We start from the raw sequence: 24,409 nt of genomic DNA, 5'->3' as shown, positions 1-24,409 counted from the left end.
ATACCTGGAATTCTCTCTGACTTTCACATCTCTCCTCAAGTGTCATTACCAGAATTTGATGCAATACTTCATGTGTGACCTAACCTATATTGGATAAAGATTTGCTACAGTCTATCTACTCTTGTATCCTTGTGATAACACCTCTGCGCTTGTGCTCATAGAATCATGCAGCACAGAAACAGGCTCTTTTGATCCACTGCATCTGTGCCAACCATCAAACGCCCATCTATGCTAATTTGATCTTTCTCTTCCTGCATCCCCTTCAACTCCCTCTCCTTACCCACCCCAAAATTCTCCTGCCAACCAGCCATAAAAGGGACAATTCGATGTAACAAATTATCCTACCAATTAGCAAGTCATTTACGTGCGAAAGGAAACCAGAACACACTTGGGGGGATAGGGGAAAAGAGGGAGAATGGGCAGACTCCACACAAGCAGCACCTAGAATCAGGATCAGACAGATCTTTGGATCTGTGAAGCAGCAGTATTAACTGTTGTGCTGCTCTTTGGTTATTGTTTGAATGTTTTGTTCTTATTACTTTTGATTTCAGAAACGATGCATGGATTAGTCCAGATTAATGAAATGGAAAGTCAATCCAACTGGAGCTATTATTGGTATTGGTTTATTATTGTCACAAGTACAGAGGTACAGTGAAAAACATGTCTTGCATACCATTCATACAGATCAATTCATTACGCAGTTCATTGAAGTAGTACAGGTTTTAAAAAAAACACTAACAGAGTAAAGTCATAGCTACAGGGAAGTGCATTGCAGGTAGACAATAAGGTGCAAGGTCACAACATAGATTATGACGTCAAGAGTCCATCTCATCGTATGTAATAAAAATTGAAAAAGGCAGGCCACAAATGCTTTTTTTGTTAACATCATTGCTGGTAAATGAATATTGTGATACCATCTGCATATCCAAAATTTTATTTATAAATTATTAATTTGTACACATTAAATCTTCCTCATTACAAATCAACCAATGTTAAGCCTTAAAGTTCAAGACAACATTGCTGATGTATTGAAAATGAAGGGATGAGTGATCTCTGAGCCAGTTTGGTAGAGGAAGTTACCAACCTCCACTAAGCCTACATTAATTCTTTGGATGTTATGTTATAGAGACAGGGTTGCATAACAGAGAAACAGGCCCTTCAGCCCACCATATCTATGCCAACCATCATGCCTATCTATACTAATTCCACTTGCTAGCATTAATTCTATGTCTCTCTATACCCTGCTCACTGAGGTACCTGTTAAGATGCCTCTTAAATATGCATTTATGGGCCTGATACAATCTCCTTCATTTTTCTCCTTTTTTTTCCCTATTGTTATTTATTTTCAGACTTCAAACCTGGTGTATTTTTATGCTCTGTATTCCAACAGGGATGTTTTTTGCGCCTGTACTACCCTTGTATTCAGCGTGAAAAGAATCAACAGCCATTGTGGATTCCCAGGCATGAATATTACAGAGGACTTGCTGATTTTCTTAAATACAGCAGAAAACCTATGGATTATATTTTAAAGTATATGTATGGTAAGAAATATTCTCCTCACCACTTTGTTTGACATCCATGTTTCTTAGACTAGTTATTGCATATAAAACTTGCAGTTGGTTGGTGCTTATTGCCAATTACCAAGGGCCCAAATCTGAGCTGCATTTGATGAGGATGGTCTGGATTGGCTGAAATTAACTCTTGGCTTTTTCCCTCCCCACAGTAGTAAACATTTACAATATTTGTTTAATTTCTCATAAATGTTTTTTTTTAAGAAGTGACATTGTACCAGAATAACAATTGGTTGGATGTGTCTGCTATTTCACCAAGGCTCAGTGTTATTGATGTTACTAAGTTTGAGGCTTTCAGTTGCTGCAGTTGGTTGAAAATTAAGTTCTGAATGGAAATCATTGTAACTAATCCTGTCACTGTTCAGAAAGAATGGTGGTAAGGACTGTTTGTGTATAACTGAAAATATGACTTGGTTGATAGATTGGCATACGATTGGTTGATAAATGATTGATTCAGCAATGTAAATTGTTAAATATTACAGGTAATATGGATATCATCCTGTCTTATAAATTGCATGCATGTGTCATTGTGCATGTGGTACTTTCACTAAAACCTTGTAACATTCACTGCAATGTTTACAAGGCTGCCCCCCGTATGCTTTGTAGATGTGGATGATCTGCACTGTGGGGGGGGGGGAGAGAAGGGGAATACATGCAGCTTTAATTATAGAATACCATGTTTCATCAGCATCTGATACCTTGATATGGGAATTGTATTTCAAAATATTACTTTATTAATAAAACAAATGATATTGTGCATTCTGTGCTAACCATACAATTCCAGTATAGTACTGTAACTATCCTCAATACTAGACATAGTCCATCTGCAGTAAAACTGATATTATATTATTTGTTCAGAAATTCTGACAGTTCAGCATCTAGCTCAGTGGGGAAACTGGTTCTTGTGCTCCCTTTGAACTCACCTCGTTCACTGGAAAATTTATTATGCATCTCTTTTTTTTAAAAATGTGAATTTAAAGTTTGGGGTATCAATTGGAATAATATCTAATAGTCCAGAAACTTTGCGAGTCCAGCACCATGGAAGTCCAAGGCTGCCAGATTATTGGAATTTTACTGTATATTAAATCAGCATAGCATCAATTTTTCTTTATATACACACTGTGAACTAACAGTGTGAGGGTTTTTGCATGGCTTCCAGCCTCTTTGTGCAATGACAGCAGATCCTTAAACCAGGTCCTTAAGGCCTTTACCCATAGACCAGTTGTAGGCCAAAATCAAGCTTCATTGCATCCCTCAGCATGTGGTCCTGGACTATGGAATGTGCCAGTCTGGAAGCTCAGCAGGTTTGGAACAGATTCCAGCGTGTCATTCACCAAGCGGCAGCATAGTGGCATAGCTGGTAGAGTTGCAGCCTCTCAGTGCCGGAGACCCAGGTTCAGTCCTGACCTCAGCTGCAGTCTGTGTGGAGTTTGCAGGTTCTCCATGTGACAATCTGGGTTTCCTCCAGGTGCTCCAGTTTCCTACCACTTCCCAAAGATGTGTAGGTTGGTAGGATAACTGGCCACTGTAAATTGCCCCTGGTGTGTAGGTAAGTGGTAAAGTCTAGGCAAAGTTGATGAGACTGTGGGGAAAATAGAAAATGAGATTAATGTAGGATTAGTGGAAATATGTGAATGATGGTCAATGTGGACTCAGTGCCCTTTATGGATTCTGACTTGCTGTTAGCTACCTAAAGTGCCAGCATGTCTGGGCCAGCCAGTAAAAGTAAACTGGCAAGTCATTGCTTCTAGCAGTTTTATTTTTCTTGAAGGATAGTCCTTGCCAGCTTGTATAGAGTTAACGATTGGTCAGAACTTTCACATTTGTTGCTGATTAAAACCTCACCGGACTTTCTTTTCTTTGAGGGCAATGCTCTCTGCGCCTTTCAGATCATGTAGCCTGGCACTGAAGGATTTGCAGATCATTAGTTTGACAGACTGCAAGGATGTTAATGAGCTTCTGTCTTAAGGCTGCTGATCATAAAGCTCCCTCTGTGAATATCTTGGAGGAAGAAATGCAAGCACTCCATTGCACTTCATGGAGCTGACTCTGCTTTGGAATCCTCCCAATATCGTCACCCAATACAAAGAGCTGGCTGGCTCTTTACCTCTCCAGAAACCCCCCTCAAAAAATTCCCTCCATGAATGCAGCAGGAGCAGATTCTGCATGGTTTTTTGGATCTGGTGTTTCTTGTTTCCTGAACATCCTTTGAGGTTCTTTTTGAGAACTTGTTGATATTCCTTCCCATTAGTGTGTGTCGGGGAGTCAGAGGGACTTTGCAGTTTTCCAATCTGCACATTCCTCCTTGGGCTCCCTTGTGTATTTGGTTGTGTAATAGTGTGAGCATACCAGGTAGCAACAGACAACTGACTCTTTCATTGTTGTAACAACAAGATAATTATGCCAAGGTGATCTGGATGCTTCCAGTTTGCACGAATGTACAGATTTCATGATGAAGCGAACAAGTTTATTCCTGCAGCATGTATTAAGATGTTGGTGTTTGGCTGATATCATCATTTATGTTTTTGAAGGTGCCCAAACTTCACTTCTGGTTATTTTTAATCTGCTTTTTAACCATTTACACAACTTGGATGGATTTTCATTTTGATCATTTTGTTTAATGCTGTGCTCCTCAGTCATGTTTACCCTTTGCCTTAGAATTTGGTGATCAGTGTTGTTAAGATTTCTTCCCCTTTTGGTTCTTGCTCCAGAAACCAGTAGACCTTCCGGTGGCAGGAGCATTGCCTCCGATAATGGCAACTTTATAAAACATTGGTTTGGCTGCACCTGGAGCATTGTGTGCACTTCTGGTCACCACACTGTGTGATTTGTGCTGGAGGGAGTGCAGAGAAGATTCACCAAAATGTTGCCTGGATTGGAGCACTCCAAATGTAAGGAAAGATTGGATAGGCTGGGCTTGTTTTCCCTAGAGCGACCTGATAGAGATGTATAAAATGATGAGGGGGAATAGGGCAATCGTGTATGTATATAAAAATCTTTAGAGGGGATCTGAGAGGGAAAGTTTTCATGTAGAGGATGGTTGGAATCTGGAATGCACAGCTTGAAGACGTGATGGAGGCAGATACTCTCTCATTATTTAAGAAGCAGACAAGGTTGCTACTTGCCAATGGACCCTCAAACCAGAGGTTCAGAGAATGAAACTGATAGTTAAGCTAAATGAAAATATGTTGGTTCCTCCAATGTGCAGCCTGTTATAAAATTTTATTATCAAGCCCCTTTGCTGCTGCCAGACCAGGTGAGGGGTTTTGACCCGAAATGTCGACCATCCATTTCCCTCCATAGGTGCTGCTTGACCTGCTGAGTTCCTCCAGCACTTTTGTTTTGAATTAAATCCATTCTTGCTGCAGGTTTGACCGTAGCAGAGTAGATGGAGAGTAGTAGTTGGTGGAAGGGTCAAGAGACAGAGGACATAGAATGAAGGTGACTGGCAAAAGAGCCAAAAAAAAACAGGAATTTTTACCCAAGAACCATTTAGGGTCTTAAATGCACTGCCCAGGAGAGTGGTGGAGGCTTATTCATTCATGGAGTTCAACAGGGAACTGGTTAATTACGTGAAAGGAAAACAAAAATACAGGTCTATAAGATGAGGATATGCAAATAGAAAGCTTTTACTTAAAATCAGCATGGACTTGATGGACCAAATGACCTCTTTCTGTGCTTTTTATTGTTCTGGGAATTGAGACAGTTGGCCCTTGTGCTCAAATTTCTTAGTTTCACTAGTTGCTGAAAACACATCTAGGGCTGCTGGTCACATAACAAATCAGACCATTTCAAACCATTCTTATTTAAGGTTGAGGTCATTTGGAAAAATTGACTAAATTGCATGTTTTACTATACATCACTAAGTTACTAGCGTTTTATACTGAAGTTTTCTAACAATAATTTTAATTGGCTTATGTGGAAAATGAGAATATAAATCTTTAAATATCCTGAGTTAAAGCACAAGGTTTTAATTTCAAATTTATTCCTAGTAATGGAAGATAAAAACTAGCTTTCATTTGCATTCAACCAAACAAGGAGATTTGACAGAACATTCCAGCACTGGCCTTATCTTGGCAATCGAGTTGAAACATTTTGTTTTCTTGCCAGGGTCATACAGAGTTCCTGCTGAATGGGATGCCCCATTTAAATCAGATGGAAAATATCCCCTAGTCATCTTCTCCCATGGCCTTGGAGCTTTCAGGTAAAATAATTTACATTTTAACATAATAATCATTGTCTCTTCTTTGGAGAGGTTCATCCATTCAATATCAGGGAAGACATTAATACTGATAGAGCAATTCCATCCTGTAATTCACATAATGATTTCTAGTTAATACCCTGACACATTCAATAGTAGTTTTAAAACATTAAATTGTGAACCACTTTCATTAAAATCCTTATCCTCTTTTAACTTCATTGAAACTATATTATATGATTTTTTTTTAAATGTTCAGTTCATCATCTTGAACCTGATCTCTTGGTAATCTTGAGCAACACAAAAACTGCTGGAGGAACTCTGGGTCAGGACAAAGACTGCAGATGCTGGAATTCTGCAGCAACACAAAAATTGCCGGAGGAAAGAGACTGCAGAATCTTGTTAGCTTTGCTATTATATTTGCATGTATTCATGTACACACAAGTCTTTCCACTTAACAGTGGTTAAAGGAAGTTACTTTGCTGCTTAGGAGTCTTAGTTTTCAGTGTGTAGGCTTTTAATAAACCACATTTGTATTCTGCGGTTTGCTTTGAGCAGCACCAATGAAATTTTACAAGTGTGTGTATATCATTCATATTTACCTGATCCATGGTGGGGGGGGGGGGGGGAAACAAAGGGGAAAATTTGTCAATGGGTCACCTTCGTAATTCATGCAATTTCAAGAACATATTCACAAAGCAAGCCAGTTTAAATGCTTTGTCTGACAAGATGGTGAAGGCAGGTTTAATTGTGACTTTCAAAGGGGAATTGGATCAGTACTTAGAATAAGAAATTTAGCTCTGGGTGTGATACCAGCTATCTTATTCTTGGAGAGCTGCTGCAGAGTCAAAAGGCAGGTTGATTTCCTTGTGAGCTGGTACTATTCTAAGAAGAACTGGGGTGGGGGGGGGGGGGGTGGAAATTCTAATTAGATTTCTCAGCAATGCTGGTTGTTAGTCCATTATACATGTCACATACTTGAATTCCTAACACAAGGAAACAATCAAATAATTTGGGTAAAGAACAATTATTGCAACTTCAACTTTGTACAGCAAAACTGTTGGGTTCATATAAATTGCAGCCATACTTCCTGGTTGCAATCTCCATTGACCGCTTTTATGTTTCAGAGGTTTTGGGAACTTTGCCAGTGTCACTCCAAAATTCAAGATCTATCGAGCAGTCTGCCTTCCATTGCAGTGTATGCACAGGAATTTGTCTACTGCTTAACATATTGTGCTCTATTTTTGCCTTTCTTTGCTCAACCCATTCCTGAATCTGTGGTTGCTAAATTCCATCTTACAGAATTCAACTTTTTCCCACTGTTGCATCCAACTTTGGCTATTGTTCCCAACCTCATTTCATCCTTCCTGTGGGAATTCTGATCTGCTTTTAAACACTACTGTTTGTCAGGATACTGTCCAAATGCTATTAGAGTTCTAAGTCAGAGCCAAGCCAGTGTTCTCCTGTGTGTGATTAGACCTGCAGCCAACCTCAGAAATAAATTGAAACCAGCCAGTAAATTTTTTTTGTCGTATATCAGAGGGGGAAAAAATTATAAATGATCCAAAACAATGAAGTACCATGTATTAAATTTAGTTGCAACCACATTGCACTGAACTTGGTTTCTACTCCTGTGCACTTTCCTTAGTTATACAATGTTTCATGCATTTTAAGATATTTCTCATTCATTTTGGAAATAAGAAATGTAGGTAGTAAAGTACCATTTTGTATTTTTGCTGCTCTATATCAGGAGCCCTCCTTCTTCCATGCTGCCACATTTGAGGACAAAGAAAATGGTAGCATTAACTTTTACGTAAGACCACCCAAATTTGGTATGATTAGGCATTATTAAAGCAATATTCTTTTCATAGGAATATATACATTTATCTAGATGGTTAGTAACAAGCTAATTTTAATGCTTGTTGACAATGTTACATTGCCTATATTTCGTATACCTGATGCACCAAAGCACTAGAGAATACTCCCTTCTGTTGAAAGAATGGTTGCCATGGGCAATAGAAGTATCTTGCTGATTTAATCAGTGCTTGTGCAATCTAAACTAGACTGCAGTGAAGCTTTGTTTATTCTAAACTCCTACTCCTAAGGCTTCGTAGAACTTGTTACAACCAGGGTATGTTGTAATTCTTGCCAATATTAGGCCACAAGTTAGAAATGGAGTTGTGGAATATTTGTATCACTGGTCCACAGATTCTCGTCAGTGGCTTAATCAGGGAAGTTCACATTATTTGTTATAGGTGTAAGATTGTTTTTGTGCAGTAAAAACAAATTTTATCTCTTGACAGTTTGTTTTATCTGCAGAACCACGCTTTGCCTGCCAAGAGGGTGGAGCAATAATAGCCATTTTGTTTTAAACTACAACTCCTGTTTTATGAATTTTACAATGGTCACGGAAAAAGGCAATCATGAAAGAATGTTGGAACAAAATGTTTATCGCTTTCGCTTGCTCGAAGCCAAGATGACATGATTTTCATGAATGATAGCCATAGTAAAATAGGATCAGAGGAAGCTGATTTGGCCCTTTGAGCCCAGTCCACCATTCATGTTTTGGTTGATCATCGACTTTGGGTTGATTTATCCACTTCAGTACCTTGTTCCTGCCACCTTCTCACTTCCCTTGCATTCCTTATTATTAAAGGGATTATCTTCCTCCTTCAGAAATTAATGACTTGGCCTCCTGGTAGAGAATTCCACAGGTGGTTTACCCTCCTGGGTGAAGAAATTTTCTCCAAATGGCATACCCCCCCCCCCAAGTCATAAAGAGGACAGAAACTGGCCCTTTGGCCCAGAGCCCATGCTGACCATTTACACTGATCCCACATTAATTCCATTTTTGATCTGCCCCACATACTCAGCAATTCCCCCTCCCCAAATTCTACCACTTACCCACACAGTAGGGGAAATTCAGTAGCCAGTTGTGTGTACACACGCACGTCAGAGTTGAATCCAGGTCTCTGGTGCTGTGAGGCAGCAGCTCCACGACCTGTGCCCTGTAAGCTGGCAGATGTGACCCTTGTTTCTGGTCACTCCAACCATCAAGAAATTCCTCCCTCTATCTAGTCTGCTCACTCCTATTAGAATTTTAAAACATTGAGATCCCCCCCTCATTCTTCCATACTACAGTGAATAAAGGCCTATCTGACCCAATCTCTCCTCTCAACTTCAATCCTGCCATTCCAGGTACCAGTTGTTGTATTCCATCCTATGGCAAGGATTTTCTTCCTCGGATAGACAAAACTCCAGATAAGGTCTCACCAGGGCCCTGTGCAGCTGCAGTAAATACATCCGTGCTCTTGTACTCAAATTCTAGCAATGAAAACTAATGTACCATTTGTGTTCCTAATTCCTTGCTGCACAGGAAGGATTATTTTCAGTGACTCATGTACAAGGACACCCAAGCCTCTTGCAACTATACCCTTTTTCCAATATTCTGACTTGAATCAAAAAAATGGTGGCTGCGGGGAGTCAGAAATTAAAATGGAAAATGTTGGAAACATTCAGCTCAGACAGCATCTGTTGTCAAAGACACTGCATCAGAAAGACCTGCTTGGGTCAGTTCAAGACCATAAGGTATAGAAACAGAATTAGGCTATTTGGCCTATCAACTCTGCTCTGCCATTCAAACATGGCTAATTTTTTTTACACCCCCCCCCCCCCCTCCCTTGCCCCCTACCAATCAAGAACCTATCAATCTCTGCCTTAAATGCACCCAATGACTTGGCCTCCACAACCACAGATTCACCACCCTCTGGCTGAAGAAATTCCTCCTCATCTCAGTTTTAAAGGCAAGTCCCTTTATTCTGAGGTTATGCCTCAGTTCTGATGTCTTCAGACTGAAATGGTAACTCCTGTTTCTCTTTCCACTGATGCTGCCTGACCTGTTGAGTGCTTCCGGTATTTTATTTATAATAATTGTTCTTTCCATTTTTGGAACCGAAAGTGGATGACCTCTCATCCCACTTACCATGCACTGCATCCTTTTTCTCTTGGTATTCCAGATTTCTCTGCATTGGAAGTCTTTCCCCCAACCTTACAGCCACTACATTGAGGCATGCAGTCTACAAAATTATATTTATAATGCAATTGTAAATTATTTTGTCATTACATTGTCTATTAATTTATTAGAGCTATACAGGGAAGAATTTATAAGCAAAACTTTTAAACTGGTGCAAAACCAAAGCTCTTCTGTCTGAGGTAGAGGTCAGACTATTACAATAACTTTCTAGAGCTTGGAGGAATATGGTGGAAAAGAATGCTTGTGTAGTGTGTGTTGTGATGGGGGGAACTGACCAAAGTCTGGTTCACAAAGCTTTTTGATTGAATGATAGAATTATAAGGAATAAAACTATGTACTTCCCCAATGCTGCATTTTTTCTTTCCTTCTGAATGGTTATAGATCAAGGGTTTTAGATTTCTTCAAGGAGAGAGTGTCCCTGAAGCATGTTCTCCACTCTGGAAACCCCTTGCCAGCATTGGGGCTCAGAGTAGAATGAGTTTCACTATATGACAAGTCCAAAGACAGTGTTGGGAGCTGTATCAACCACCAGGTGCAGCAGTTGGTCCTTCTGCCTCTCAGTTCCTGTGACCTGAGTTTGATCCTGATCTCGGGTGCTGTCAGTGTGGAGTTCGCACGTTCTCCCCATGATTAGGTTTCTGGCGGTTGCTGTGGTTTCCTCCCACCTAAAGACGTACTGGTGAGTTAATTGATGGGCATACAGTATGAGGGAGAACAAGTGGATGGCTACAGGGAAATGAGGAGACGCAGAATGATGGGATTGCTCTCCTTGGAGCTGGCTTCTACTCAATGGATCAAATGGCCTCCTCCTGAGTCACAACAAGTGAAAGACATGGCCTTTATCAACCTCCATTAAAGGCTTCAACCCAGACAGTGGAGAGGAATGTTCAAATTTGGCTTCCTCCAGGACTTCATTGCCCTTCTATCCCTGTTACTCAGTGAAGTGCAGTGGGATGTTAATATATTTTCTGGGAATGGCTAATCAGAAATGATAAAAATGAGGATGGGAAGGAGTAGTCTCATATAATATTCAGGAATTTAGCATAGTAGTTTAAATGTACAGAAGACTGACAGATCACCTGGTCTGATGACATGAATCCTGTGAGGAAATTAATAAGGTACCAGTTATTGTAATGGCCAATTCAATGGAAATTTCTGAGAATTATTCAGCTGTTAGTGTGATTTGTATTTGAATATGGTAACATCAACATGGGATAAATAACAGAATATAAACTATAGGTTGAAGGGATATCCATGTACTAATAGGTTAATGTCAGTATGGATTTAGTGTTTGCTAAGCTCTGAAAATGTTACAAATATAACAGAGAACCCATTTCTCACATCTAATGCTACTTATTAATAACAGTTCATAGGAATTCAGATTAGCATGCTGTTCTGGATCAGAAACTGGATTAAAAATAGGAAACTGATTATTTGTAAGGAGCGTGACACCAAACTTGGATGCAGGAAGCAAGGAAGAGTGTTGTGTTGTCTGCTTATCTCAATCTTTTTGTTTTTTAGTTCTTCATATTATTTTTGCATCTTCCACAATGGTCTTTGTGCAGAAATGGAAAGGCTAGCAGGAATGATAACGTCTTCTGGGTGACACTATCCTGTTCTGTTAGGCAGATAAATGGCAAAGTAAACTTGATTAACACAAGCTCTTGCATATTGGAAGAAAGAATGAGCAATATTAGTATGAACTTGAAGAATAAAACTAGTATAGGGAGACTCCATGTTACAAGACAACCCAATGAAGTGATTAAAGTAGAAAATAGATTAAGTTATATTGACATAAAGAACTTTAGGAATATTTTGCACAAACTGATTGATTACCATGTTTCAAATGATAATCTGAATCTGAAAGTAGTAGGCTCATGAATTATTCCAGTTGTCTCTGATAGGAAGGAGCCATGTGTACAATTATAGACGTTCTCAGTCTTTTGTCCCCTGACTCAAATAATTGGAGGACTTTACTGAGACAAATTTCCAATTTGTAAAAAAAAGTTAATGAAGGCAACTGAAAAGAAAATTGCTTTAAGATAATTTGGGATCATTGATTGAAACTATTAAAATGGCCTTCCCTCATTGTTCACAAGTTTTTTTGAGATGCTTTTTTAAACAATGGATTTGCAAATATATTTTCCCTCCTTTTTATGGATCTCATTCTGGAATCCACTTCCACAGGTGGCACCGGCGCAGCTAGTAGAGCCACTAGCCCATATCATTAAGGACACGGGTTCAATCCTGACCTCTGATACTGTTTGTGTGGAGTCTGCATGTTTTCTTATTGACTGTGGATTTCCTTTGGGTGTTATGGTTTCCTCCACATTCCAAAGACATGAGTCAGTTGGTTAATTAGCCACTAAATTGCCCCTAGTGTGTAGGTAAATGGTAGAATCTGGAGGGCAATTGAGTGAAAGTGGGGAGAATGGGAATAATGTAGGATTAGATTAGTGCTTGATGGTGTAGATTCGGTGAACAGAGGCCTGTTTCTATGCAGTCCTTGATGCTGAGGTGCTACTTTGTTAAATGGTTACTATTAATGTAGTCAAGGTTGAGTTTGTCACATGCACAAGGACATATATGCACACATACAATGAAAAACTTGCTTGCAGCAGCGTCACAGGCACATAGCATTATATAAACAGAAATCACAAAAATATAAACATAAATTGTACACTTTTTTACAAGGAAGAACACAATTAGAACAAAAATAAATTCCATTGTAGTGCAAAGTGGTCATAGTGTTGCTAAACTGCAGTGATGATCACTTTAAGCAAATGTCCAAGCAGTTGGGTGAATTATAGTTGAGCTAATAAAGTTCTATAATCACAATCAGACACGTGCATTTCATTATAAAACAAACACATGGGACAGTTCAAGTTGATTTTGTTTTAACTTCCTAGCTTGGAGCACTGGTCAGTAGCAGTGTTTCCACTCCATCCCCGTGCAAGTTTGCTTACTGTAACAGAGACAGCAGTGAAATGTGGGATTGTAATGTATGCAGTGTGTCAAAATCGGGAAGATTGTTCAGCCAGATCCGGAGTGGATAATTCTCAATGTATCCTTGTCTCCCACCAATCCCCACTGGTTGATAGTTCAAATGACCACCTTCTATGTTGTAAGGAAATGTATAAAAGCTAACCACATTATCACTTATTGCCAGGGGAATTTAATACAAAAATTAGGAGGTTATGCTTTGATTATATGGGGCATTAGTGATGCCACATCTGGAGTACTGTAAATAGTATTGATCTTGTTTGTCAAAGGATACTAAAGTGTTGGAACAGTTCAGGAAAAAAATTACCTGGAATGGGTGAATTGTCTTAAGAGGAATGATTGGATAGACTGGGCCAGGATCTTGGAGTGAGAAGGGACTTGACTGAAACATAAAAGATTCTGAGTGCTCTTGCCAGGGTGGATGTTGGAAGAACCTAGAATTGGGGTCTGTGCTTAAAAATAAAGGGTTTCCCATTTAAGATAAGATATCTTTATTAGTCACATGTACATCGAAACACAGTGAAATGCATCTTTTTGCATAGAATGTTCTGGGGGCAGCCCTCAAGTGTCGCCACGCTTCCAGCACCAACATAGCATGCCCACAACTTCCTAACCCATATGTCTTTGGAATGTGGGAGGAAACTGGAGCACCTGGAGGAAACCCATGCAGTCACAGGGCGAACGTACAAACTCCTTACAGACAGTGGCAGGAATTGAACCTGGGTCGCTGGCGCTGTAAAGTGTTACGCTAACCACTACAATGAGCAGAGGTGAGGTGAAATTATTTCTTAAAGTTGAGTGTTTTTGGAATTCTTATCCTCAAAAATCAGAGTCTGAAATTTTAAGGCAGAGGTAAATGGATGCTTGAGAAGGAGGTGCAAGGTTAACGTGGATAGATGTGAATGTAGATTTGAGGTTAAAATTAGATCAGCTAAGATTTTGTAAAATGATGCAGCAAGCTTGAGTCCGACTGCCTAATTCATATGTATTTGTGAAGAGAGATGTGGAATGTTTCAAGCTGAAACTTTGCCTCTGTTTCTCCTTCCACAGATGCTGCCTGACCACCTCAGTATTTCTAACATTTGTTTTTAAGATTTTCAGTAGCTAATGTTTTTTTTTTGCTTGTAGATTACAAACCAGGTCCTTGAATTTTTTTTTTGTTTCTATATAACTGGCCACTGAGAGGTATGAACCCAAAGATCAATGTGACTGGCCCACTTTACATTTCACTCTTTTTACTGATGAGTTTCTCCATGTCAACATAACGGATTATCAACCTTTCTCTGCTGAGGTATGCCAGCTATAATTTTTTTTTTGAGTGGAAAGCATGAGTAGAACCTTATTTTCCAATTACCCTTTTATTGCCAAATATCTGACTATAGTCTGACAAGCCAGTGGTCATTGCACAGAGGCCAGTGGTCATTGCACAGAGAATCATCCAATGGCCAGTTTTCTTATTGTTCCTGTCCCAGCAGCATGTCCACCATTCCATCAGAGGGACTATATATAGCCTTAAAGTAAGAAGTGGTAGATTTGAAGGAATTGTTTTTAAATTGATGGAAATGTGAAGAAAACAGTTCTTGACTGAATGATCACCGAGGTGTGGAGTAGATGGATTCATGTGTTGGATGGACAAGAATTGCCCTCCTTCGAAGTCAATGTATGTGTACAGTTTTGTGTTTATGCTACATCTGTTGAAGAATAACTGCTAATCTACTAATTAGTCTAAGCTATCCATGGTGTTTCCAGTGCTAGGCAGAAATTGCTGGGTTAACATAGTGTAGATCAGGACACTTTTAATTTGAATGTATTCTCCTTGTAGGACTCTTTATTCAGCTATATGCATTGAAGTGGCTTCTTGGGGATTTGTGGTTGCTGCTGTGGAACACAGGTAAGGAATAAAACTTCATTTTTTTTTTAAATTTAAAAAAAAGTAAATGAACAATACCAGATCTGTGCATCTTGTCTTGCAATCAGATTGCTAATAAGCAGCACAGTGTAACATGAGAAGGCATGGAATGGTTTTGCTTGGTTAATCTTGCATTAATAAATTTTGATGGCTGTAGTGATTAATGGTCCATCTTTCTTGCCAGCAGGTACAAGAATTTTGACAGATTTCATGGGTAGAACATCTCATTATGAATCAAAACAGTTGTGAAATGAGCTTTAAAGAGATTATTTGAGGATGATTCTGCTTTGCAATTCCTGACTTCTGCTCCTTATCAATTGCAAGATTTGGTTTTTTTTTACTAAATTGAGTTACTGAGAACATATGTACTCAAGTTCCTGATGTGATCCTAATTTTGAATTGGAGCAGAGTAGGTTCTTGGGTAGGAAAGAAACATGAGTCTACACTGCTGTTAAAGTGTAAATAAGGCTCATCCTCACTCTTGTCTCAGAACCCTCCTCTCTGTGGAATGCTGGATATGAATTTTTTGAGTTTATAACTAGAAGAATAGATAAGTGAGAACATGTGTGGATGTAGTGTATTTGGATGTTTGGAATGACTTCAATAAAGCATCTCAGAAGAGATTGTTAAACGGAATTAGAGCAAGTGGGATTGTGGTGGAGACATTGGCATGCATTGAGGACTGGTTAACGGACAGGAAACAGTAGGAACAAACTCTCCATCTTCAGGTTGGGAGGCTGTGACTAAGGGATGTTGCAGAGATTGGAGGAAAGATTATTATAGATGAATAAACGCTCCAAGTCCTGTCATACAAGTAGTGTAATAAAGCCACTGTCCTTTTCTCAATTTTTCCTGATAAGAAGCTTGGCCTCTGCATGTTGAAAGCCTCTTCCAAAAGATTTCAAAAGTCACGATAACTCCAGAGAATTGAATCTGTCATAAATCCACTCGACCTTTCTACTGATGTGGGAAGGATGGAAGCAAGTCAATGTTGGATTTGTGAAACTTTAGTATTTTTACCTTCTCATGCACAGATTCTTGTGCATTAAAATTGACTCCTTAGTAATTTGGGCACTGAAATTGATGTAAAAGTTCAGGCATTATCTTATTGATTAGCAGACAGGCTTAAGGGGTTGTGTGGCCTGCTCTTGCTCCTGGATCCTACAGTCTTGTGTAAGAGTGGGTGCTGGAGGGGCAGGGAGTGAACGGTAAGCTGCTATTGAAGCAAACTTGGTACAGGTGCATGGAGAAGATCACACAGCTTGCTGAGAGATGGAATCCTGGAGGAATCTGAATGTGAGGTGGCTAATGAAATGGCCCTGGTTTTAACTGAGGGGAAATGTCATCTCACCTTGTCTGATCTGCAGCCACAGCCTTCCTATAGTGTGGTGATCAGAACTGAACATAATTCTCCATGTGCAGTCTAACCAGTGTTTTGTAAAGTTGCAGCGTAACATCCCAACTTCTATATTTCATGTCCCAACCTATGAAGGTAGCATCCATATGTCTTCACTACCCTATCCACCTGTGTTGTCACTTTCAGAGAACTATGGACTTGAGCCCCAAGATCCCTCTGTTCATCAACATTCCTGACTGCCCTACCACTTACTGTGCATGTCCTACTCCTATTGGACTTCCCAAAGTGCATTACCTCACACTTGTTGGGATTAAAATCGATCTGCCAATGCTCCACCCAACTTTCCATTTGATCAACATCCTTCTGTAGCTTTAGACAACCTTCTTGGATATCCACAACACCAACTTTCATGTCATCTGCAAACTTGCTAATCTCCTACATTCACACCAAAATGGTTAATGTATATCACAAATGACAAGGGTCCCTGTACCAATGACTGTGGTGCACCACTGGTCACAGACTCCTAATCAGAAAAGCATTTTTCCACCACTACCCTCTGCCTCTATTCCCCAAGCCAATTTTGGATCCAAGTAGCCAGCTCCCCTTGGATCCCATGTGCCTTAACCTTCTGGACCAGCCACTCATGCAGGACTTGTCAAAATGCCTTACTAAAGTCCATGTAGAAAATGTCTTCCACACTGCTCTCGTCAACCTTCTAAGTTGCCTCAAAAGGACGTGATAGCACTGCAGAGGGTGCCGAGAAGATTCACCAAGATGTTGCCTGGGATGAAGCGCTTCAGTTATGAGGAGAGATTGGAAAGGCTAAGTCTGTTTTCCCTAGAGTGGATGAGGTTAAGAGTGGACGTGTTTGAAGTATATAAAAATATGTGGGCTATAGATTGGGTAGACTGCAGGAAACTTTTTTCCCCCATATCAGAGGTAGCTAAAACTAGAGAACTTAGGGTATTGGGGAAGAGAATTAGAGGTGACTTGAGGACTTAGGGTATTGGGGAAGAGATTTAGAGGTGACTTGAGGGGGACCTTTATGACCTAGATAGTGGTGAGTACCTGGAATAGGCTGCCTTGGAGTGGTGGAAGCAGAGTCTGACAGCATTTAAGAAATGACTGAGAATTTGAATCACCTTGGCATAGAAGACAATAGACCAAGTACTGGAAGATATATATTTTTACTTTTATTCTCAAACTAGTCAGGCAGGATTTCCCCTGCACAAAGCCTGTGCTAATCCTATCCTGATCCTGATCAACCCCTATCTTTCCAAACGCACATGTAGCCTTTGGATTTTCTCCAATAGTTTCCCTACCATTAATCTAAGGCTCACTGGCCTGCAGTACCTGGCTTATCCCTGCTGCCCCTTTTTTGAATAAAGGAACAACATTAGCTCTCCTCCAGTCTTCTAGCACCTCGCCTGTGGCTAATAAAGATACAAAAATCAGAATCGGGTTTATTATCACTGACTTGTATGTCGTGAAGATTGTTGTTTTGCAGCAGCAGTACAGTGCAAAGACATAAAATTACTATAAATTACAGAATAAATAGGGCAAAAAAAGGTATAATGTTAATGGACCATTCAGAAATCTGATGGCAGAAGAAGCTGTTCCTAAATCGTGGAGTGTGGGCCTTCAGGTTCCTCAACCACCTCCCCAATGGTAGTAACAAGAAGAGGGCATGTCCTGAATGGTGAGGGTCTGAGGGATGCCACATCCTTGAGGCGCTGCCTCTTGATGTCCACTGGTGAGGAGGTTGTGCCTGTGATGGAGCTGGCTGAGTCTACAACCCTCTGCGGCCTCTTGTGATCCTGTGCATTGAAGCCTCCATACCAGGCTGTGATGCAACCAGTCAGAATGCTCTCCACCGTACATCTGTAGAAATTTGCAAGAGTCTTTGGTGACATACCAAATCTCTTCAAACTTCTAATGAAGTAGAGCCACTGGCATGCTGCCTTCGTGATTGCATCAATGTGTTGGGCCCAAGATAGATCCTCCGGAAATATTGATGCCCGGCAACTTGAAGCTGCTCACCCTTTCCACCACTGACCCCTCAGAGGACTGGTGTGAGTTCTCCCCACTTCCCCTTCCTGAAGGCCACAATCAATTCCTTGATCTTGCTGACATTGTTGTTGAGACACCACTCAACCAGTTGATCTATCTCACCCCTGTACACCACCTTGTCACCATCAGAGATTCTATTGACAACAGTGATGTCATCAGCAAATTTATAGATGGTGTTTAAGCTGTGCTTAACCACACGGTCATGAGTGGAGAAGTGGGCTAAGCCTGTGATTGTCAGCAAGGAGGAGATGTTATTATCAATCTGCACTTGTTTCCTGATAAGGAAAGTCAAGGATCCAGTTGCAGAGGGATGTACAGAGGCCCAGGTTTCGAAGATTGTTGATTAATACTGAGGGGATGATGGTGTTGAACGCTGAGCTGCAATTGATAAAACAGCAGCCTGACATGCATCTTGCTGTTGCCTAGGTGCTCCAAAGCAGAGTGGAGAGCCAGTGAGGCTGTATCTACTGTAAATCTATTGTGGCAGTAGGCAGAGTGCAGTGGGTCCAGGTCTTTGCTCAGGCAGGAGTTAATTCTAGCCATAACCAACCTCTCAAAGCACTTCATCACAGTAGATGTGAGTGCTACTGGGTGATAGTTGTTGAAGCAGCTCACCCTGCTCTTGGGCACCTGTATGATTACTGCCATTTTGAAATCAGGGCCCCAGCTATCTCCTCCCTCCTTCTGATAGCAGCCTGGGATAGATCTCATTCTGTTCTGGGGATTTGTCAAACCTCATGCAGCCCAGAACATCTAACACCTACTGCTTTTTAATACTGACCTGCTCCAGAGCAGTTCCCTCCCTGAACACTCTTCCATGTCCTTGGTGAATACAGATGAGGGGTATTTATTTAGGACCTTTCCCACATCACCTGCCTCCACACATTGATTACCTCTTTGGTCCCTAAGGGACCTACCCTTTCCCTGGCTACCCTCTGGCTCCTGATACTTGCAGAATGTTTTTGGATTTTCCTTAATCTTACTTGCCAAGGATATTTCATGGCCCCATTTTGTTCTCTAATTTTTGAAGCTCTGTCCTACACCCACTATTCCTTAAAATTCCCTTAATTCCAGTTGCCTACACCTGTGATATGCTTTTTCTTTTCCCCCAATCAATCCTTCAATATCCTTTGTCATTCCAAGGTTTCCTAATCTTGCCACCTTTGCCTTTCACCCTCACAGGAACATGCTGGCCCTGAACTCATTCTCTTTTAAAATACTCCCACTTGTCAGCTGTTGTTTTACCCACAAGCATCTGCTCCCAATCTACATTCACCAGATCCCCTCTTGCACTATGGAGATCAGCCCTCCCTCAATTCAAGCCCTTGAGGACCAATCTTATCCCTTTCTATAACTACCTTGAAACTTGCAGAACTATGGTCACTATTCCCAAAGTGTTCTCACACGAATAGTTCCACAACTTGCCCAATTTCCTCCCCAGTACAACTATCTACACATTGTCTCAAAAAAAACTTTCTCGAATACATCTAACAAATTCTACTCCATCTCAGCCCCTTGCAGTAATGCCCAGTCAATACTGGGAAAGTTAATATTTCCCACTACTCTCATCCTATTACTCTTGCGCCTTTCTGTGATTTGCTTGCATTTCTGTTCCTCCAATTCTTGCTGACTATTGGGAGGCCAAGAGTATAAACCCAGCTAAGTGATCGCCCCTCTCTTATTCCTAAATTCTGCCCACGTGGCCGTATTGGATGATCCCTCTAGGATATCCCCTCTAAATACTGCCATCATGTTCTCCCTAATCAGTAGTGTGACTCCCCCCTCCTCCTTTTTGGATTCCCCTCTGTCACTCTGAAACTTCTATTCTCCAGAACATCAAGCTGACAGTCCTGCCCTTTTTCTCGACCATATTTCCATGATTGCAATAATATCATAATTCCAAGTGCTGATCCATGCTGTAAGCTGTCTTTCTTGAGGCTCCTTGCATTAAAGTAAATGTAGTTGAGCCTGCTGACCCTCCCATGTTCCCTAACCTGCCTGTCTGTTCTAACCACTGGACTTGACTTATCCTCTTCACTTGCCTCCCCACATGCTACACTGCTACTATGCTTTCTATACCCTGCCAAATTTGTTTAAACCACCCCAAGTAGCGTGAGCAAACCTCCCTGCAGGGATATTGGCCCCCTTCCAGTTTGGATACAACCCACCCTCCTTGTACACATCCCACCAACCCCAGAAGCAATGCTAAGTATCTAAAGCCACCCCTCTTGTACCTACTCTTTAGCCACACATTTATCTGCCTTATTCCCCCTATTCCTACCCTCACTAGCGTGTGACAAAGGGGGTAATCCTTAGATTATTTATAAATTATAGGGAATATTTTTCTTAAATACTAAAAGCAAAAAGGTAAATTTGAGTTTGTGACTTTTTAGCTGGAATATTTTGCTGACGTTAATATGTGCTGTTATTAAGGGGACAGACAAAATTTCATGGTTCACTGCCAAACTAGGAAAAGTCATTTAACGTCAATAGTGCTTAAATTAGTTGTCTTGTATACAAAGTTTGTTCTGGAATAATGGATAGCAAGTACATCTAGACAATAATAGAACTGCAAGGTCATCAATCTGAGGCAATGCTGGAGCAGCACACAATAGTTAAAACAGTGTGCATACTAACTGCAATGTATGGCACTTTGCAGTTAGGTGTTTGCTTAATGCCTCTTTTCAACACCATTGTGCAATGAACATAACCATACAACTCTTGTCCTTTAGTACAGGCGACCCCCATGTTATGGCTGTTTGGGTAAGGGGAATTTGTTCTGAGAGAATTCACAAATCTCAAAGTTTTGGGTAGTGATGTGGGATAAAATACGCTCTCATGGAATTTGTATGGGAGAAAAAAATCAAATTTTTAAATTCACATTTCTTTACGCGAACATAGGTAATGCGCATCACATTACAGAAAATTGCGATTATGGACCGTTTCCTTATTGAGGTCTCTAATCATAATGTGAAATTTTGAGCAACCTTGGTACTCTCCATAATTCCTGATGGGTTAAATCATTTATGGACAAGATGCAGAGAGGCAAATTTGGTTGATGAGAAATCCAACTTTCCTTGTCAAGCATATTCAATATTGTTGGAATATGAGGTGTAAACTGTGTCACTCAAGTTGTTGAAAGTTCACCCAAGTGAAAGGAAGACGTTGACACTCTGGGACATATTTAGTCTAACCGTGAAACGTGTTCGTTGGGGTACATTGAATTTCTTCGGGTGCTGCTGCCTGCAGAAGTGTACTGGGATTAATGTACCTTTTGCATGGTGACAGGCAGAGGGTCATAAGATAATACTTTGCAGAAAGAGAGCTGGTGAATGTGTGCTTTTAAGTGGGTATTGTATTTTTTTTAGTTTTGAAAGTCCCCTGCAGGCTGTCCCTCAGGATTGAGGTTGACTTGCTTCCACTCCAGGTCTGTAGGATCTGAGGTACCTGATGAGACCAATGTGGGACCTACAGAATCTGCCATAGGTGGAGCAGGAGGCATGATGGGGTGGGTAGATGAGTAGTTTGTTTCTTTCTGCTGTTCACAGCGGAGGTTCCCCATTCCATCCTGAATGCTCCTTCATTTTGAATGGTTTTGGGCCAGTGGGGGTGTTGTAATCTTTTCAAGGAGGCTTTCAGAACATCCTTAAATCATTTCCTTCATCTACCTGGAAATTTCTTTCCATGTCCAAGCTTGGAAGGGTTTGTTTTTCTACATTGGGAGTCAAATATTGGGCATGAAAACCACATGGCCTGTCCATCTGAGTCAACTGAGTGTAGTTACGGCCTCAGTGTTTGGGATGTTCGCTGGGAGAGGATGCTGATCAGCAAGTACATGTTTATTTGCTTATCCTGCCAGTGGATTTGGAGTATTTTACTGAGACAGTGGTGGTGGTGATAACTCTGTAGTGTTCTTCAAGTGCCTGCTGTAAATAGTCCATGACTTGGGTTTGCATGAGAACAGAGATCACTGCTGTTCAGTAGACCATGAGCCTTTTGCCAGGTTAAAGGTCTTGATTTTCAAATGTTTTTTTTTCCCTCTGAAGGCTAGAAGGGTGCTGAAGATGATAGAGCAATTCACCATTGCTGTCTGCTTTCAGCAAGAGGTGGTTCCTGAGAGGGGAAGTGGTTCATGCTCTTCAGGGTCATGTTGGGAAGCTTTATTGTTGGAGGGTGGTGTTGCACAGTGGGGGGCAGGGGAGATAGTTGGTAGAGGACCTTTGTTTTGCAGATATTAAGTGCAAGGGCCATCCTCGTGTGCTTCAGTGGACATTGACAATGAGTTAGAGCCCAGACTCCAAATGTAGAAGCATTGTTGGCCTGCTGCAGCTCGATGGCTGAATTTGGGGTGGTGTTGGTTTCTGAAGAAGCTGTGATGTGGGTTGAAGAGTTTCCCATTCATTCTGTAGATTAGTTCCACTCCAGCAGGAAGCAGGTTGGAGCTGAGATACAGAATTGCAGCAAGGAAGGTTGGAGAAATGACACAACCTAGGTTAACACCATCTTTCCTGAGATTGGGCCTATTGTTGACATATCAGTTAGGATCATGGCTTGCTCATCAGTTAGGATCATCAAGAAGCAAATGTAATTTGAAGACTATCTTCTATAGGCAACCAAATTCAAGAAGGATGATCCATAGATCCCCTTCTTTGACGGAGTTAAATATTTTCATGAGGTCAGGAAGGGTGACAAATATAGGTTGATTTGCCATCCTGTGTTTGAGTTGTCACACAGTGAAGTTTATGTCCACTGTGGCTCTAGATGGACAGAAACCACATTTAGGGAGCAGCTCCTGGGTGGTTGAGAAGAAACCCTGACACCAGGGAGACTGCTCTAGAGTTGTTGCAATTGATTCTTGAAGATGGTCACATGGATGGTGTCTGAGGTTCCCTAGTATACCCTTGCCTCCGCAGCTGTGAATTTGTGACTGAAGTGCCTCACCATTAAGTTTTATAATATCAATAGGGATGCTCTCTGCTCCAGAGGCCTTGTTTTATTTTAGTTGGCATTTAGACTTTTCAACTTGTTGGTCAGGGGTGGCAGCAAGACTGGACTGTTAGATGGAGATGAGGACATTCAGTCAGAGACACAGTCATGGTGGAGGAGTTCTTCAAAGTGCCCCTTCCAGTGGGATTGGACCAGGTTTCTGTCATTGAGAAGTTGACCTATGCTCTTGGTTCTCAACAGGATGAATCTCTGGGTATTTAGGCCACTGAAGGATTTGTAGACACTTGTGTTGTCAATGAATTGCTGAAGTTCCTCTATCCACCACCTGTTTCTTTAGTCGTGGGTTTTCTGTTGGGCTTCCTTGAGCTTGTGGCATGACAGAGCATCCAATCCAAGAATGTTTTGTTTGCCGTTAGTTGGCGCCTTGATCTTCTGTTCATTATCATCAAACTAGTCTTGATGTTTTCTTGTAAATAAACCAAGAGCCTCTTCATACTAATTATGGTAAACCCAGGCAGTTCAGGCTCTGTGGATACTGTAGTTACTGTTGACTGCAGGTCATCAGGTTGTCTACGAGGTGTTGTCTGAGAAGAGCTGCCATTGCTGGGTTCTTGAAACCTCCAATATTTTTTTTTGCCCTGGCAGCAATATTTCTGTTGCCACCATTGTTTTGGAACCATGCAGATGGAGATATCTGAACAAATTTAGCAATGAACAGTTCAACAATCATTGGGACTGGGTCATGTGGATGAGTGTCCCCCTCAGCCAATGATACAGTCTAAGATACAAGTGTCTAGATTGGGAGATTGACTCTGCAGTGTTGAACATGTCTTTTTGACTAAACAGGAGTGTTGGTTATGACAAGCCCATGCTCCAAGCATTCTGTCAGGTGGCAGATTCTGTTAGAAATGGCTTTCCCTACACCTTTACCGATCACTATTTTTCCAACTGTGTTACTGAAGTTTTCCAACAGGATCAGTTGTCTCCCTCTGGTTTGTAGGCCAGGATTTCTTCCAAGGTCAAATTACATGTGTAGCTTCCAGGTTTGGGGCTTGTACACTGAACACAGCCTGCTGGTTCCCTGTTGGTTTGAGTGGTAGGGTCATGAGATATTCACTCATTTTTTATTCCCTCTTTAAGGTTGCACCTTGTATGCAGCTCTTCAAGCTTAAGTGTGAAGTATTATTATGAAGTTCATGGATTGTACATTTCCTATTTGTGAAACAATACTGTTGTAAATTCCCATTTCTTGGATCATTTAAATCCAATTGATACTAGAAAATAGAACATTGGAAAACCTACAATACAATTCAGGCCCTTC

The 24,409-nt window shown here is 40.9% G+C and overlaps 1 protein-coding gene across 1 annotated transcript in view; it reads left to right on the top strand.

Annotated features, from left to right (window-relative positions):
• pla2g7 (phospholipase A2, group VII (platelet-activating factor acetylhydrolase, plasma)) overlaps positions 1–24,409 on the top strand; it is a 71,718-nt gene that overhangs the window by 17,761 nt on the left and 29,548 nt on the right. The window contains 3 exon segments of the mRNA XM_052024052.1: positions 1,391–1,541; positions 5,682–5,775; positions 14,628–14,696. Of these exon segments, the coding sequence (XP_051880012.1) occupies positions 1,391–1,541; positions 5,682–5,775; positions 14,628–14,696 (314 nt within the window).

The sequence above is a fragment of the Pristis pectinata genome, chromosome 10 (assembly GCF_009764475.1).
Source record: "Pristis pectinata isolate sPriPec2 chromosome 10, sPriPec2.1.pri, whole genome shotgun sequence".
Lineage (NCBI taxonomy): Eukaryota > Metazoa > Chordata > Chondrichthyes > Rhinopristiformes > Pristidae > Pristis > Pristis pectinata.
This window is presented reverse-complemented; position numbering and strand designations above follow the sequence as displayed.